The 17,504-nt window shown below is 51.8% G+C and overlaps 6 protein-coding genes across 6 annotated transcripts; 4 read left to right on the top strand and 2 right to left on the bottom strand.

The window, feature by feature from the left end:
* Positions 1-627: 627 nt before the first annotated feature.
* On the top strand, positions 628-2,243 carry AYO20_10312 (hypothetical protein; the record flags this gene model as incomplete). Its single annotated transcript, XM_022648570.1, has 3 exons — positions 628-1,090; positions 1,219-1,375; positions 1,502-2,243. 3 exons carry the CDS (start codon positions 628-630, stop codon positions 2,241-2,243), a joined length of 1,362 nt encoding a protein of 453 aa, XP_022495448.1.
* Positions 2,244-2,810: 567 nt separating this feature from the next.
* Positions 2,811-4,900, bottom strand: AYO20_10311 (hypothetical protein; the record flags this gene model as incomplete). The annotated part of the gene is made up of 3 exons (XM_022648569.1): positions 2,811-4,249; positions 4,302-4,670; positions 4,729-4,900. The coding sequence occupies 3 exons, from the start codon at positions 4,898-4,900 to the stop codon at positions 2,811-2,813; spliced, it is 1,980 nt and encodes a 659-aa protein (XP_022495447.1).
* Positions 4,901-6,975: 2,075 nt separating this feature from the next.
* Positions 6,976-9,085, bottom strand: AYO20_10310 (hypothetical protein; the record flags this gene model as incomplete). The annotated part of the gene is made up of 5 exons (XM_022648568.1): positions 6,976-7,239; positions 7,293-8,615; positions 8,726-8,901; positions 8,992-9,007; positions 9,059-9,085. The coding sequence occupies 5 exons, from the start codon at positions 9,083-9,085 to the stop codon at positions 6,976-6,978; spliced, it is 1,806 nt and encodes a 601-aa protein (XP_022495446.1).
* Positions 9,086-9,623: 538 nt separating this feature from the next.
* AYO20_10309 (hypothetical protein) lies at positions 9,624-10,030 on the top strand (the record flags this gene model as incomplete). The annotated part of the gene is made up of 2 exons (XM_022648567.1): positions 9,624-9,667; positions 9,760-10,030. The coding sequence occupies 2 exons, from the start codon at positions 9,624-9,626 to the stop codon at positions 10,028-10,030; spliced, it is 315 nt and encodes a 104-aa protein (XP_022495445.1).
* Positions 10,031-11,425: 1,395 nt separating this feature from the next.
* On the top strand, positions 11,426-12,973 carry AYO20_10308 (hypothetical protein; the record flags this gene model as incomplete). The annotated part of the gene is made up of 3 exons (XM_022648566.1): positions 11,426-11,462; positions 11,562-11,725; positions 11,837-12,973. The coding sequence occupies 3 exons, from the start codon at positions 11,426-11,428 to the stop codon at positions 12,971-12,973; spliced, it is 1,338 nt and encodes a 445-aa protein (XP_022495444.1).
* A 2,181-nt stretch (positions 12,974-15,154) lies between these two features.
* Positions 15,155-17,357, top strand: AYO20_10307 (hypothetical protein; the record flags this gene model as incomplete). Its single annotated transcript, XM_022648565.1, has 2 exons — positions 15,155-15,458; positions 15,514-17,357. The coding sequence occupies 2 exons, from the start codon at positions 15,155-15,157 to the stop codon at positions 17,355-17,357; spliced, it is 2,148 nt and encodes a 715-aa protein (XP_022495443.1).
* Positions 17,358-17,504: the final 147 nt, after the last annotated feature.

Raw genomic sequence — 17,504 nt, 5'->3', positions numbered from 1 at the left:
AAAATCAAATCCAATGTGCATTTGTCTTATCAACCAGACAGTCAGTGGAGGAGCTTCCACTGTGGTACAACCTGACTTACCACCTCCTTGAGTGATCACCAGTGGTGCCAGTGCTCGAGAGTTTAAAGATAGACTCTGTAGGCTCTACCTTATATTCATGCTTGAATAAAGGTTTTCTATGATGTAATACAGCAGCACTTGTACTTGGTTACAATATGCTCCTTGAATAAGCTTAAAGTTTTTGTTTACGGGATAGTTAATTACACCAAGTTTAAATCAAGCCCAAATCTGGTTGAATATCTTACTCAATAACCCCAAGGTACCTCGTATATATATAAGACACTTGAAGTACAACCCACTCACCGGGTTCTCAGTTTCTTTGTCAGTCTCGACTCGATTCTTGCAGTGTCTCTGTTTGTGGTGTACCTCGGTGACTTCTATAGCACGACCTGGCATGGGTGTCTTATGCGTGAAGCATCAGAACCACTGGAATAGGTCCATAAAAGGCTTGATCTGGGTTTCTTACTCTCTCACATGTTGTGGGTAACGACTAGGCATCCCTCTCTTCCATACATCTTCAGATCTCCCTCTCCGGCATAGCAACAAAAACAACAACAGACGTCAACAATGAAGATCATCATCGTCGGCGCAGGGATCGGCGGCCTGTCTGCGGCATTGGCCCTGGCGCTCGAGAAACACAGCGTGACGGTGCTCGAGTCGGCGCCGCAGCTGGCCGAGATCGGGGCGGGCGTGCAACTGACGCCGGACGCCATCAAGTTCTTCTTCCGCTGGGGCCTGCGGGACGACATTGTGGCCAAGGCGGCCGTGCCAGGCACGTTCTTCATCCACCACTGGAAGGACGGGCGGGTGCTGGGGAGCGTCGACGCCAGGGGTCTGGAGGGCGAGTACGGCGCGCCGTACGTGGTCGTGCACCGCGGGGTGTTGCATGACATCCTGCACCGGCACGCCGTCAGGGCCGGAGCCGAGGTGAGGGTCGATTCGCGGGTGGTCGAGTACGATTTTGAGCGCGGCGCCGTGGTCCTCAGAGGTGGACGGCGGATCGAGGCCGATTTGGTCGTTGCTTGTGACGGTGAGTTCTGATACCCTGGTCCCCTTCTTTTTCCTCTCCACAAGATTCTCCCTTTCCCACCCCCCCTTTTGATGACTCCTTTTGATCATTCTCACTCGAGATGTGGAGTGCTTGGTGTGAGTTTGAAGGCATAAATTCCTTTGCGAGAACGCAGTTCCTCAAGGAACAAGACCGAGGTGCCCAGAAGACCGGTTGGGCTGCATATCGCACAATGATCGATGTCTCGAGCATCAAGGCAAACCCTTTGACGGCCGATTTGGTCGAGCGACACAACAACCACCTATGGTACGTACGTCCCAAGAAGCCTGCTCTTCGCCAGCCACCTCCCAAAACTTTCTCCCACGGACCCTACACCAGCGGCAGGGGGGGAGAAGGGTGGAAATCGAACGTAATCTGACGTTACTCAATTAGGATCGGCGAAAACTGCTCAGCCATGACCTACATGATCTACGAGTCGACGAAGCTGAACATGGTCCTCTCACACCGGGACGACGTCGACACCACCACCTGGACGCCCGCGCAATACCACGGCGTGATCCAGTCCCTCTTCCGTGGGTGGGACGGCAAGCTCACGGCTCTTCTCGATATGGTGAGCCCGGAGACCATCAACAACTGGCCCGTGTACCAGGTCGAACCGCTGCCCCGATGGGTGTCCAAGTCCGGCAAGTTTGTGCTCATGGGGGACGCGGCGCACGCCATGGCGTTCTACCTCTCCATGGGCATCTCGATGGCCGTGGAAGACGCGGTTGCCTTGGCTGAGTGTCTCTCGCTACTGGGGTCGGCGACCTCCTCCTCCTCCACCACCGATCCCAACGACAACGACACAAATGAACCGGGACGCAAACCAAAACCCTCCCTCTCCACTGCCATAGGTCTCTTCGAATCGGTCCGCAAACCGCGCGCCGAAGCCGTCCAGTCCGCCAGTCTCCACGCCGGGGAAATCTTGCACCTCCCTCCCAGCACGGCGCAGGAGAAGAGGGACGCCTTGTTGCAGGCCGATGGAAGAACAGACAGCAAAGACGATAGGCAGTATGTGTACGGGATCGCAGATCGAGAGACGAGGGATTGGTGTTATGGCTACGACGCCGCCTTGGGGACGCGAAGAGCGTGGGAGGAGCTCTTCGGGCCGGCGAACAGAGAGACTGGTATTTAGAGGATTGATGACGACGGCTGTCTAGCTCCTGGGATTTTCGAGAGCGTCGAGATCGGAGGCAGGGCACCAACGGTATACCTACCGACCGACTTGGGGGAACACAATACAGTTGACAACAAAAGGTAGAAGCCGGGAGCGAAAGGGGATCTGAAATCTAACAATCGTAATTTTCTCGACGACATATCTGGGTCGCGAATGAGCGTATATGCTCGTGCTATGTTCCAAGGATTCAGGGGCAAGGCTGATCACCAAACCATATGCCACTATTATATATACAATCCATTCACCATGCCAATGTCTGACCAAGTTAGCAGACACGCGGCACAATTTCTTTCAACCATGTCATGCGAGGTGATGCATTTCCCTCTCCCAGCCATCAATTCATCAAATATTTTTCAAAGAAATGAACCCTGTCCTGCGTGGCTGGTTCCCAAGTTGACGCAACGACAGCTCTCAGACTTTCAGCTGCCTCTTTCATGAAGGCAGTGGACATGCTGGCATCCTCCAGGGATGCTGCCATATCCCACCCACTCCCAAAAACCTCGTTTCGTTTCCTCGATTCCTTCTTCACAATTCCCTATAGTCTGCCTGCCGGGGCTTGCGATTCCGGTTGATATGCCGGTGGGGATTGACAGGCTGCCGCATGTAGGCATTGTCTTCTTCATTTCCTACGTGCCGTTGTTGGTTCGCAAATCGATTCCCTGCTGGACCGGACGGCGGGTAGAAGCCCTGATTCGGATTCTGGTTGACCAGCGCTTTGGGACCGGTCGGAACTCCAGACATCCCAGCCGGCTGTTGAGGTGGCGATGGCTTGGGCTGCTGGTGAAAGGTCTGATTTCGAATAGGGCGATTGTTGTTGTTCTGGTGGAAGTTATTAGGCCGATTCTGGTTCATGTTGGTGTTGGGATTCTGATTCTGGTTCATGTTCATGTTCATATTCATGTTCCAATTCGGCATCTGACCTGGATTGGCGAAGTTAACACCCATGCCCATGTTCATGTTGCCCATATTTCCCGGGTTCATCCCATTCATCATCATAGGATTCATGAAGTTCATCGGATTCATGCCGTTCATGCCCGGCATACCCATACCCATCATCATCGGATTCATCATCATGGGGTTGAAGCCCGGCATCATGGGCAAAGCCATGTTGTTTCCTGACTGCATTTGCGACAAGTCTGGCGGCATCATGTCTGCAGGAAGCACGTTATTACTCTCAGGAGTCGCAGTCTGCTCCTTGGAAGGATTCAGCTCGGCATCCGCCGCCTTTGGTGTCGACGACACGGCATCTCCAGACTTCTGTCGCTTCATGGCCGGGGCGGCGAGGCTATCTGAGGATGTTGCTCCGTCGACTTCACTCGCACTGCGCTTTCTCGCCGAACCACTGGCTGATTGAGGCGTGGCAGAACCCTCTCGAGATTGTGAAGGTGAATATGGAGGAGAGTCCTTGACCTTTGGTGAAGCGGCGGCACCCTCTGTAGGACTTCTAGACCGCTGCTTCTCTGCAGACTTTTCTGCTTCATACTCTTTGATTTTGTCCTTCATCTCCTCGTCAGGCTCGAGACGCTCGAGACTGATATTCTCCGTCTCACAGCCAGGACATGTGAGATCGTTTTCAAGTAATGCATTTTCGATACAAACGTGACAATATGTCTTCCCACAACAAGGTGTCTTCATTGGGTCTACAAACAAGCGCTTGTCAATCGAGCATTCCAAGCCTCGATCTTGCAGCTCCTTGTCACCAATTTGCTCTTTCTTCTGCGCCGCTTCGGCAGCCTTGACCTGTTCCAGGTGTTTTCTCCATGCCTTTTCATCCGCTTGCGCAAAGACGTACTCTCCCTCGGCGTTTACCATCAGATTTTGTCTCTGAGAATCGTCGAGCTTGTCGATATCTGCTTGGTCGATCTTCTTCAGCATCGACCGAGGAATACCAGTCGTGCGCTTAATTCGGTTCTTATTGTCGTAGGAAGCGTCATCGTTGGTTGGACATGCTTGGATCCAGTGCCCTAGAGACGTCAGCAACGGAACACAACAAATACTTAACGGATCTTTTCTTACCTTTCTTGCCACAGCGGTAACAGATGTAGCCGTGGGGAGGTTCGCCTTCCGGGATGTTCGCTTTCTTGTTGAACGGCTTTCCCTGCATAGGGACACGGGTCTCGTGTGACATTTCCTCTTGTTTTTGTTGCCATTGTGCGTCTGTAAATTGAAGCATGGCTTGGAGCTTTTCTTGTTCCGTCATTGCTTTGGCCATGTCCACTGTTTTACGAGGCTTGGCCGCAATATTCGCTGCCATGGGCTTTGCACTGACGGGCGGTTTACCAGAGACATATCGAGCAGCGCGCCCTTTCCCAGGCGCAGAGGCAGGTAATCTTCGGGCAAGGACAGTCGAATCTTTGGGGATTATTTCAGTGTCATCTGTATATTCTGGACTATTGTTAGCCACCACCCGGACCAAAAAAAAGGTTGAGAAATGCACACTCACCTTCGTTGCTGTTCTCCTTGTAGATCTTCAGGTCAAAGTCTGTGCCATCGCCTAGCCGAGAAATGTTGATGATCTCACGCTTCAAATTCCAGACATCGGTATGAGGGCCATCGATTGTTACACGCTGAGGTTCTTTTTGTGATTTGAACTTGAAATATACGTAGGAGGCCATGGTGGCAACGCCAACGACTGACAGCGGCTCAGACGCAATGGGACAAAAGTGTACGTGCTTGTCGCAGTAAGCTGGAGGTGAACAGAATGTTGAGAGTGCGGTGACCGTTTGCCGTAGATAGATTCCAAGGGACACAAAGTCAGAAGACGACAAGGGGGGAAAAGGCAGATGTTATTGTAAGTAAACGAATAATAAGTCCAGCTTGAGAGAACTGAGTCCAACTCAGGCGAGCCTGTTCCCTTCACCAGTCGTTCTTGCACTGAGCTGCGCTGCACTGCCAATGTAGCTCTGCTGCTCGAAGCAATGACACACGCAACAAAAGAAACTCCCTCTTTCCTGACTCTGATCCCAGCTCTTGACAGGAAATGTCTCTTGTTTTTCCAGCTCTACAACAGGTGCTGATTGCAGGAAGAAAGTCTCCGTCACGATGATCTTAACCCCTCCCAAGACTAATGTCAGCACCGGTATGTGGTGAAAGCGTCCGTTTGCGGAGAGTGACGAGAAACCGAAAACAATGAGATTCCCCGTTGAAACAAGTCAGAATCTATGATTAGACGCACGAAACGTTGGCAGATGGGTGAAGCGAGAATAAAGCCGACACGGATGGATGGTAGAAAGAGAAGCGTGGCGAGGGGATGATGGCGGAAGAAGAGGTTGGAATGAGACGGAGGCGCAGGCATGGAGGCAGCCTTTTTATTCGGCCGGCAGAAAAACTGAATGCGGCAGATCGTCACATGACAAAGCTATAGCATCACGTGATCTAGGCTGTCTTTTAGTCAGCAAGGATCAGCCTTGGGACAACATCCCCTCAGCCTCGTTCCTTTGACTGTTTTGACTGTGCTACAGCCTCAGTTTGCCATTGCTAGACAGCCATCAAATATGTCTGATCAAGTGCAGACCCTTAGAAAAATTGCTATGACTGCTTAGTGAAACTGGAATCGTTGGCTACGTCTCAATTGGCGTACGGCTATGCGGGTTGCGAATCGTACAAAGAATAAAGACCGTGTATTCAGCGACAATTTCGTGTGTATAACCCGTCTCCTTGTGCCGCGAAAAAATTGGTCAGCTAATTGCTTGCTGACAGCTTCCTCCATGGCTGCCATATGTCATTTTGCTTGCAGAATTTGAGGCCACTTTCAATCAGGTTTCGTATTGTGGACGGTCAAAAACAAGGCTGATTCTCACAACTCAGCAATTCGAGTATCGATTTTTCTTCCATCGTCGAACGCATCTTGGCAGAAACGCAGCAGCTTTACCCTTCAAAAGCCCTCTAACAATATCCAACCCAGCCGAGAAATGATGGTGAAGCCCCGTTCAGGCTGACCCAGAGAATTTGACTTAGACTTCTGATGCCCTGTATGTGGTGCTCCGATACTTCGAGCTTTTGACATGGAAACAGCGCCATCGACGGCTGCACTGATGTTGACGATCAATAGACCGTCTGAAAGGCACCACGTGGCAAGAAACAGCCTCCAAGCATGCGAACAGCGTCTCACCATGAACTGCGATAGAGAGCTAGCTGTCTTAACCCTCTCGTTGTTCCGTCCACCATCATTTCTGACTCCTACACTAAGTGCTGACTTCCCGGATTTCTGACAGTAGCTGCCATGTGCCATTACTCTCCAAGCAGCAGGTCTGAAAAGTTGTGTACTTCCATTCCCGTTGTCCTAACATCTTTAGCCTCGACGATTCCTGTCGCGTTCTGGCTGAGACGAAGGAGGCAAAAATGGTTTAGGTATGCACTCAAGCGACGAGAATAATCCGACTTATTAGTCGGAATGGGTCTTGCATTCCTTGTGCCTCTATCCAATGCCAACCGGCGTGGATTCAGTGGGCGTGGAATGGTGGCGTCGTCGATGTACAGATAGTCCATCGACCAACTCGTGGAGAGTTCATCCACAAGTGTATGTCCATATAAGTGCCGACTCCACTCATGTAAAGACGGTATCTCGGGGTTCCAAGTAATTATTGAGGATGCCGGACAGTTTTAGACAACCAGCTTGGCGAAAAATACATCAGCGAGAAGCTGGATCGTCGAGGTTAGAGAAGTGGACATTCGGTCGCAGGGTAGACGGTCAGGTAGAAGGACCGAGTGAACCCATCGGGACGGTGCTATTTTGAGTCCGCAAATGCGCTCTTGATCCACGGAACAGACTCTGCCAAATAAAAGCCTCGCTCAGTAGAAGTTCAATATCTTTTTCTGTCCATTCGCGAGTCGGTAATGCCTGTAGGAACATCAAGATCTCTTGGAAGTTCATCTTCATCAATTTGTCAGACCACTTGACGAGGAATGCTGCACAGACGTAGAGGTGAAACTGGGAAAAGCCATTCTCTTCGGCCTGGACTCTTCGCATCAGTATGAAAATGGTCACACCAGACGAGTCAGTCTTACCATGTATGTGTCCCACATGCGGATGACGCTCTTAATGCTCAATTCACGCATCAACAGGCAGTTCATCCACCTGAAACTGAATTGCATGTATTCCACGTGCTCGTTTTCAAAATGCTTCGCCAAGCCTACGTCGATTCTGGTTGTCAAATCTCGCAGAGCAGCAACTTGACGATGAATGCCTGGCTGCGCGACGATGTAGTTGTCCTGGATGCCGTCCAACAACTTCGTCAGACACCAAAATGTATCTGCCTCGACGGCGTCCAGAACCGGCCTCGGTAACTGGCCGGGATCCATCCCACTTTCGACATCCAAATCCGTGATGTAGGTACCTAGGAAGACTTGCCAAAAGGGCGTGGCTAAATCGTTGATCCCTTGCACATATCCACTTGCTGGGTGTCGGATTGCCCAAACATAGAGAATGCGTTCGAGCGATCGTTGCGTGGCTTCGAACCCATACAACGGTATATGAGGGTTTGTCCGAGGCACATCGATGCTAACCTGATGCCAAATCGCCTCATCCAATCCTCTTCCGCGACCGGTGTTGACTGGTGGCTGCGAAGCAAGTCCAGGTAGTCCTGTGCTCGATGCACTTCTGCCAGCCATAGTCCCGGAATTGAAAGCTTGTTGCACAGCATCAAGATATTCTTTCCGCTTCCGCTCCAGTGTTGTGACACGTCGTTCGCTGTTAGTTGGTAGATGGCCCAGGAGAAGCTGCCATGTAATAGCGCGTACCTCTTCAGGCACTCCTGACCAGGCTGCGGCTCGCAAGTCTGGCAAAGAAACAGAGCTCGCCTGCAATATCCGCTTGAACTTGTTGATTCGCGACACTCTTGTGCTATGGGCCTCTGCCTCTTTCGGCGTCGCATTCGGAGGCAGAGAAGGGAAACTAATGAGATGCAACGAGTTTGCTGGATCCCTCAGAATGTCTTTGTATTGGGGCCTCAGGATTTTGCCTTCGCCCTTTTTTGTGCTTGGGTACGACAGCGGATTCCGCTCTTCAGCGATATCGAAACTGTTGGATCTGGCGGAACGTGGGAACGGAGAAGGTGCCAAAGCTGGAGCAGAAGTAGTCTGCGACAGACTTGGATACGCAATTTGATCTGCCTTCACCGTCTTGTTTTTTATACTCCTCTTTCGACGCATGCTTGCAATGCTGGGCAGACCAAATTCATCTTCGTCGTCCTCATAGACCAGATCGTCGTCGTCTCCTTCCGCGTCTCCCCCACCAGCCAAGTCCCAGCTCTCACCCAATGCGGACGAGGTATAGCCTGAGTAGGGTTTTCGTTCCGGAGACTGAAAGTGCGGCCTATCTGACGGAGGAGTCTGCGACAATCGGGCTGATGTAGCTGGAGGCGTCCTTGGCCTCGAATGAGGCCCCAGGTTTCTGGCCACTCGATCAGTTACATGCTTTTCATTGTCCATAGATGACTTACAATGACTCGATTTTTAGCATATCGGCGTGGGAGTATGAAGCACCAAACACCTTCGTCGCCTGCCCCGAGGTCTGACGAGGTGTCGACGGACGTCCTCGCCAAAACGGCGAAGATGGTCGTCTTCAGTGTGTTAGCAAGATTCCGATTGACAGCTTGATGCTCACGGTATTCATACTCTGATCTATCTAAGGCGCACCTCGGCGTTAGCTAGCACTCTTTTAACTCGGAGAGAATGAGAGAGCACCGGGAGTCGGGGAGACACGAACCAACCTGGACCATCTCCTGGAATATGTCAGTAGAGACTCGATGCCATCTCAAATCGGGGGACGTTACCTGCTGCTGGGCCTTTTTGTGAGCCATGATGGCTCTGTCTGTGGATCAGGCCACTCCCAGAGAAAGGTTATTGAGATTTTCTCCTGAGTACCTTTGCATGAGGCGGCGAGAACATCCTTAAACGTTGTTGTTGAGATGTTCAGTCGATGAAACCAACATGTTTACATGGCGCCCGCTGAGGGTCGTGCGGGCGGTGGTGCAGGGCGGGATGTCACAAGCACCGAATTCGGTCCACTCTGCCACTCCAGTCAACGCCGCCAAGGCCAATAATAATTGCGCCTTGAACCCATTGCGGCGCCAAACAAATTTGGGGGGCTGACGAGGTACTTCTCTGGTAGAGTTCAGCGCCGCAGCCTGTCTACAATGTTGTTTTCACCTCATCTCGTCGTCTAACATTTTCACACTCGCCTCATCTCAGTCAAGGTCACCGCTTCGTTTTGCTCTTCTACCACCTGCTGCTGCTGTTGATTACCTCACTGGGTTGTGAGGCGCGTCCTCAGCGAGATCTTGTGAGCAGAAGTGTAACACCTCTGATCACCATTTCCTTACCTGTTGCACGATAAAGATGGCAGAACCCGACGATGTCGAGGAAGATCTCTTTGCAGATCTGTATGTTTCCCTCTCTCCGTTGATTTAATCCCTCGTCTGGACCTACCTTGTGTTCATTGAGACTGGCACGAACCCTGACATGACATTTCCAGCTACGATGCGGACGAGAACCATGGTTCCAGCAAACCTGCTGCTCCACCTGCAGCACAGACTGCCGCAATCGATACAGTAATGAAAACGAGTGAGGCACCAGGCTATGGCGAGGAACCAGAGGTAGCCTACGACCCTACGTCCTTCGACACGGAACCTCCGGGCCAGGATGAACCCACCAACGGTGCTCATAGTCCCAAGCAAGCCCAAGATTTCCACGAGAAGCCATCGCAACCCGAGGTCTTCAACGTCAATATGAAAGAGGACGGGTGAGTATATGTGCTTGTCGATTTTCCCTCATCCTACACTGCCCCTGTGCTTCATCTTTCCCATGCTGCCCTCGTTGTGAAAATCTCTGTGAGGAATAAGGAAAAGAGTTGGATCTGCTGCAAGAGAACGTGGAAAAAAGGGATCTGGATTCACGGCGGGGTTGGCCATGGCACGGGCAGCTACCAGCAACATTTCCGCGGAGTTGCGCATCGTATACGAAAACCTGCAACCGCGTGATTCGAAGGTGCGGTGCCTTTCATGGGTCAAAGACAACAAATGGGGTCAATCACGGTGGAAATGGATGGCTCGTACATCTATATTACGCACAACATTTCAGGTCTGCGACTGGTCAAGCAGTCTGTTACAACTGGCTTCAGGCCCTCGCGATATTAGGACAGGCGCGGATGAGCTGCTGGCATCTGTTCAACCCTCAGATGGCTTTCAAGTTGCGCTTGGACAGCTGCAATTTGAGGTCGATCGGACTGGTTAGGGAATTGGAAAGCCTCTCCAATTGAACCGCGCAGCAGTGGCTGGCTACATGTTACATCAAACTAGCCAAGTCGATCTCATTGCCGAAAAAAGTGTTCATTCAGCGAAGCCAGAATAGTGGGCAAGAAACTACTACCGTACACCAAGATACTTTTCCAGGCAGAGCAGAGTAACAAAGTCCAAGACCAGGCAGGAGATAGATGCTTATGGAGTATCTGCTGAATCTCAAAGAGCCAACAAAACCTTTGCCTCTGTCCGCTAGAAGAAGTCGACTCTTTGCGCATGTTGAGGGAAGAGAGAACAAGCCATCCCGAAGGATCGACATGCTGTTACATCGTGTATGAGAATGGCTACGTCCACCGCCAAAGTTGCCCTCTTTCGCAAGGCTGCAAGGCTGCAGGGTTACGAGTCGCTCAAGCGCTACAGACTGAAGATGGACGTCGAGGAGATGTCCTCAGGAAGATATTGGACCGTGTATGCACCCTGCAAGGCGGGCAAAATCCAGCCGCATAGTCTTGGCCTCGTCCCACCCCGGTCTGTATGTCAAGTTGATGATGGAGGCCACATTCATCTGGCTCGCTGCAACAATCCGCCACCACGATTGCCCACTCAGCAAACAGAACCCACACACCATGTCCTGTACTTCTAGAACATCTCTCCTGCGGGCGAACACCACCTACTCCCGACCTTGCGGATTTGGCCCACGAACCCTGGACGACTGTGCAAGGGGTTGACCGCAGCTGGGTTGAGATGAGGCCATTGTTTCGAGGACTAGGAGAGTCTTCCTGCGAACGACACTCCATGGTCCCTATCTAACATTCAATGCTGTTGTTTTCCGCCCTGTCCTGCGCTGTCACTGTCATTCTCGAATCGGCTTTTCATAGCTAACATAGCAATGTGTACAGAAAAATGTTCATTGGAGGACTTAATTGGGAAACGACAGATCGTAAGAGAAAACACTCCCGCCCCTCTACATACACCAGAAAACCTCATGCGTCGCCGCATATGTATGCTGATCCGGCACCTTACTGACCCCCGTTGATAGAATCACTCCATGACTACTTCTCACAGTTCGGCGAAGTCCAAGAATGCACCGTCATGCGAGACAGCGCAACGGGCCGCTCACGAGGCTTTGGATTTTTGACCTTCAAGGACCCCAAGACAGTCAATACCGTGATGGTCAAGGAACATTTCCTGGATGGCAAGATTGTAAGACCTACCCATTTCGATACATCCCGGGAGAGACAGGAAAGACTTGGTTCCCTTTCTCGAAACTATTCGGCCCGTCGGAAGAACGAAGGCTTACTGTGGTGTACCCAGATCGACCCCAAGCGAGCGATCCCACGAGACGAGCAGGAAAAGACGGCCAAAATATTTGTGGGAGGAGTCAGTCAAGATGCAACGGAAGAAGACTTTGAAAGCTTTTTCGCCCAATTTGGGCGGGTTATCGATGCTACGCTCATGATGGACAAGGACACCGGCCGACCCCGAGGCTTCGGTTTCGTAACCTTTGACAGTGATGCCGCCGTAGAGAAATGCCTGCAATACCACCCCCTCGAGATCCTCGGAAAGCCCATCGAGGTCAAGCGTGCACAACCCCGAGGCAAGATGGGCGAGGATGATGATTACGGTCGCGGCAGAGGAAGAGGCAAGTTCGGACGCGATGACCGCTTCAACAATGACAACACCCAGGCCCAGCAAAACTCGCAAGCCCAGGCTCCCAACATGATGGGCGGCACCACCGGAATGACCCCACAGATGATGGCACAGTATTGGCAAAGAATGCAGCAATACTTTGCAATGATGCAACAGCAGATGGCGGCTAACATGATGGGCAATATGGGCGGTATGGGAAATATGGGTATGAATCCGCAGATGATGGCGCAAATGCAGATGCAGCAACAAATGCAGAAGATGCAAGGAGCAAACAGCCCCAACGCCCAGAATGCCGGTGGCATGGGCAACATGCAAGGCATGTCCCCCCAAATGATGCAGCAGATGATGCAGATGCAACAGGGTGGGATGAACATGGGATCAAACCGACCACCAATGGGCCCCGGCAATATGGGCGGCCCGCGTGGGAGCTTTTCAGCCCAAGAGCAGCTGGCATTTGAACAGCAGAAATATGAGCAACAGCAGCAGGTCCGTCGCCCGGGAGGTTTCCCGCAAGGCCCACGAGGCGGTGGTAGCTTCCAAAACCAAGGCCACAATCATGGAGGCGGTCCACAGTCATGGGAAGGCATGTACGACGATGTTCCACAGCCTGAAGGCAACACTGGTGGTAGAGGTTCAGCAGGGCCCGTTCGACAGCATACACCAAAACCACCCAAGGGTCCCGGTGGCCCATCGCAGCCGAGCGCAGCTCCAGCCAATGCTCCCACTGGTCCCAAGAATGCCGGCAAGCCAGGAGCAAATTTTAGGGGAGGAAGGGGGCGGTACCATCCATATGGGAGATGAAGATTGTCTCGGCGTCTCGGGTTTGTTTGTGGGGGAGGGTCGGCTGTCGACGGGACTACCAGTACTGTGCTGCAATCGGAACCCCCGTCCTAACGATGAAAGAGCCCAGCTGGAGAAGATATTTTGCCTCGATACAACAGTGAAAATGTGACCAAAACGTTAACCAGGTGAATGGTTAATCCAGTGCTGGTGGACATTACGTACTCTCATTATGCAAGGACCGAACTGATGCGTTTATGTGCCCATGGATTCTTGCTGGCAGGTTGGAGGAAGCTGGCTCGTGTGTATGAGATAGCAGAGGGACCAAAGAAAACTGGATGGATTTTGCAATGGGGACGTCCGCGGGCGCGATTCCAGAGACAGTACCTCGTAAAGAACAACAACAAGTCAATAACGCGGAATCAGTCAAATATGTGACCCTCCCGCCACATTAGGTTCCTTCTTGATGAAACCTACTCTACGAGGTACATACATGCTCATACTCGATACTCAAGAGGTCTTCATTTGTAGGTGGAGGAGCTAGACGAGGCTGTGTGTGACCCAGTGAGTGGTTCTGTCTATTAATAGGATCGGCACTAGTCATCACAAGCTTCTAGCTACCAAGAGTCAATCTGTAAAGTACGGGGAGAAGAGATCCGTGTGGCCGTCCCCATGTCTTTTGAATACCAGTGCTCTCGCGCAATATTTGATCGTGGTCCGTGACAATGGAATGCTCCTTGCTTATATGCATACCACCTGTATGAAATGAGCCAAAGCCTGCTCAAATGTTGTTGGTTCCTTATATTCGGAATAAGATGCTGACAGAGTCAAATGGGTCGACGCAGGTACCGCGTGCAAAGGACGAAAAACCCCATGGTTTAGGGGAGGTTGTAGGGATTTTGGTGAGGCGCAGTCATGGCTAGAGCCGTCCGGGAATAGGTACGAGTATGAGGTGGACGAATGGGCACTGGGATCCAGTCCACAGAAAGAGTTTTCGGTTGCAAGGACATGGCAACTACTCAGTACAGCGCTGCGCCTCATCGAAGTTGTCCGCTGCCCAGCCCCACTGGTGTGTTGAATCATGGCCGTTTCCGGCAGTTGGTTTCCATCACAAGAAGCTGGAATGTGAGTACATTGAGTCGCAGGAGTCTTACAGGATGATGGTTGTGAGGGCTGAAGGCCAAGGAGTGTCGCAGGTGCATGTCAGGAGTCCTTGAAACACGGAATACCTTCAAGTCAGTAAAAAGGACTAGGTACAGGTGTGGTCAGCTACTGGGTAACCTGGAGGAGAAACTCTTAGGTACGACCCTGCCTAAGACACAGGCGACGTAACGTCCCTAACTCTGGTGTTGGCCTATTCGGGGATACCCACAACCCTCCAAGCCACCACAAACACAGTCAACGAACTTTTAACTAACGAGCTTAGCAGTGATGGCTTCCATGCTCAACACCTCTTTCTCCCCCAGCTTTCTTTGCTGGGTGGTATTCTAGCGGCGGCGCCACCCCCTCCCTTCCCAGAACACCCCCTGGAACCCTGGCCACTGGCCACTACGAAGAGTCCAAGACCCAATGACCCATTGGCGAACTTTGACTCCATCGATCACGAACCACTCAAACACCATCAAAGTTTTTTCCCAATAACGCCACTGACCCAAACCACCCCTGCTCACTCGCCGGCTATCGATTCAACCATTTCACCATTTCCTGGTGCCTGTCGTCGTCGTCCTCCGAGTGCCCAGAACCCACAGCTTGAAACGGGCGTCTCCATGCGGCCCCAGAACCCTTGATCCTGGCCAACGAGACCGATCATGAGCCATATCTTTCCTCGCATCGCATATGTCGAGGGCTACGCAGCTGAAAATCCATTTCTTTTGGTTCCTTTTCCCTCTTGTATGAAACTTGTTCAATCGTTCCTGCATCGAACACTCACTTCCTTCTATCACGTTCGCTTTTGACCCATTGTTTTTTGGTTCTGTCTATCGTTCACTTTCGATTTTACCACCTCCATCTCTCGAACGCATACATTGTGTTTACCTCCCCCGACAATTGGCGCTCATTGAGGCCAATACCTTCCATCCTCAGCCCCCTGTCAAGACCGTAGGGTACACGTTCTTTGGGAAGAGATATAAAGAAAGAGGTTGTGCAGTGCCGTTCCACGGCAAGGGGACAACCACTCGGATACACACATAACCCAACATCATCATGTGGAGGCCATCAGGATTGGCATTGGCCTCTCTGGCTCTCCTTCCATCTGTGCTGGGAACAGATATCTTGAAAACAAATGGATTCTCCAATTGTAACAACGGCACATCAACCATCAAGGTCAACAATGTCGACATCTCCTTTGACCGATCAACGAACACAATCGACTTCGACGTTTCGGGCTCGAGTACAAAAGAACAGTTCGTCACGGCCGAACTGATTGTGACTGCATATGGCGTCAAAGTGTATAATAATTCTTTCGACCCCTGTGACAACTCCACCAGAGTTGATCAGTTGTGTCCTGGTAAGTCGAGTGGCTGTTTTCTTGTATATTCGGCACGATTCTGACGACGCTGCAGTGCCGGCAACATCATTTGCGGCCAACGGGTCACAAGTCATTCCGTCAGAGTACACCTCGCTCATCCCTTCCATCGCCTACTCCCTACCCGATCTCGATGGAACTGCTCAGATGGTCCTCAAGGCCAAAGACGGACAAGAGCTGGCTTGCATTCAATCTGGGGTCTCTAACGGCAAGACCACAGATGTGCCGGCGGTATCGTACGTCGCAGCCGCCATCGCCGCTGGCGCATTGGCTGTGTCACTAGTCGGCGCGGCTGCCACTGGAGCACACCCTGGCTCGTCCTCTTCCAGCCCTGGCTTCTCCGAGGTCATGTGGTGGTTTCAAGGAATGGCCATGAACGGGATGCACTCGGTCGACTATCCAGGAGTGTATCGCAGCTTCGCGAAGAACTTCGCCTTCAGCACTGGTCTCGTCTCGTGGGGTGGGCTCCAGAGGTCCATTGACTCTTTTCGAGCACATACGGGAGGCAATTTGACCAACGAAAGCTACGATTTCCTCAGAAACGCCACTCTCGTGTTCCCCGATGGTAGCACCACCTCGACCACGAGCGGTATCGCAAAGCGATCTGTCGCATTGATGGTCCGTCAGATCACGACTTCTCTCGGCAATAGCACCAGCGAAGATTCGGACGACAGTAATTCCAAGGAATCGCACCTGGTCCAAGGTATTCAGGGCTACGTCGAGCAGCTCACAATCCCCCAGGCCAATACGTTCATGACCGTCCTCCTGATCTTCGCAATCGTAGTTGCGGCCATTGTGGTTGGTATTCTACTTTTCAAGGTTATTCTCGAGGCGTGGTCTCTTTTCGGCAGATTCCCCAAATCTCTGAGCACTTTCCGCAAAGAATATTGGCGCATCCTGGCTCAAACCATCACCAACTTGATTTTCCTGCTGTACGGCGTCTGGACCCTGTATTGCATCTACCAATTCACTCACGGAGACTCGTGGGCGGCCAAGGTTCTCGCGGGCGTCACTCTGGGCACCTTCACGGCCATCTTGGGGTTCTACACCTTCAAGATCTGGAGTGTTGTCCGCAAACTGAAGAAAATCGAGGGCGATGCCAGCGCACTGTTCGAAAACAAGGAGACCTGGAAGAAGTACAAGCTCTTCTACGAAAACTATAAGAAAGGATACTGGTGGCTCTTCATCCCTTCCATTGTCTACATGTTTGCCAAAGGGTGTGTCCTGGCTGCGGGCGATGGCCATGGTTTGGTCCAAACCGTCGGGCAATTGATCATTGAATCCCTGATGCTCATTCTGCTTTTGTGGAGTCGGCCGTACCAGCGCAAGTCGGGCAATTGGATCAACATTATCATTCAGATTGTCCGTGTGGCGTCGGTCGTCTGTATCTTGATCTTTGTTCAAGAGCTGGGAATTGCGCAAACTACAAAGACCATCACGGGCGTTGTCTTGATTGTGGTGCAATCCGCTTTGACTGCCATCCTTGCATTTCTCATCATCATCAACAGCATTATCACCTGCTGCAAAGAAAACCCCCACCGAAAGCGCCGCAAGGCAGCCCAGAAAAACCTCTCTCAAGATCTCGAGGGTGATGCCTTTCTTCTCCAGCCAAAGCCTTACTCAGGGTCGCCTCCGCCCCACGCTCGCAACATGTCCGAGTTTGGGCAAAGCTACGAACCGATGCGCGCCCAGGCTTACTCACGGTTTGGACCTCGAGAGGACGAGAGTGAGGAGACGTTGGTCAAGGGCGCTGCCGGCATGGGGGCGACCAGCTACCGCAGCTTGAGTCAAGGGAGAAGTGAACACGGTGGAAGTCCTCCTCCTTTCTCGAGAGAACCGAGGCTGCCTGATCTGGCCTTTGAGCAATATCGTCACAAATAAAAGGCGAGGGTGCTATAGTTGGTCTTTTGAGTATGGCGTCTTGTTGGTACATTGTTTGTACATTGTTGGAGGTATGGAGCCTTTTCTGGTCTCTAAAAAGCATAGCGTTGGTCAATTTTTGGACACGACACGAATCGATATTGGCTA

This window comes from Fonsecaea nubica (genome assembly GCF_001646965.1).
Source record: "Fonsecaea nubica strain CBS 269.64 chromosome Unknown Scaff108, whole genome shotgun sequence".
Classification (NCBI taxonomy): Eukaryota; Fungi; Ascomycota; class Eurotiomycetes; order Chaetothyriales; family Herpotrichiellaceae; genus Fonsecaea; species Fonsecaea nubica.
The sequence above is the reverse complement of the archived record's forward strand: the minus strand, read 5'-3'. Positions and strand labels throughout refer to the sequence as shown.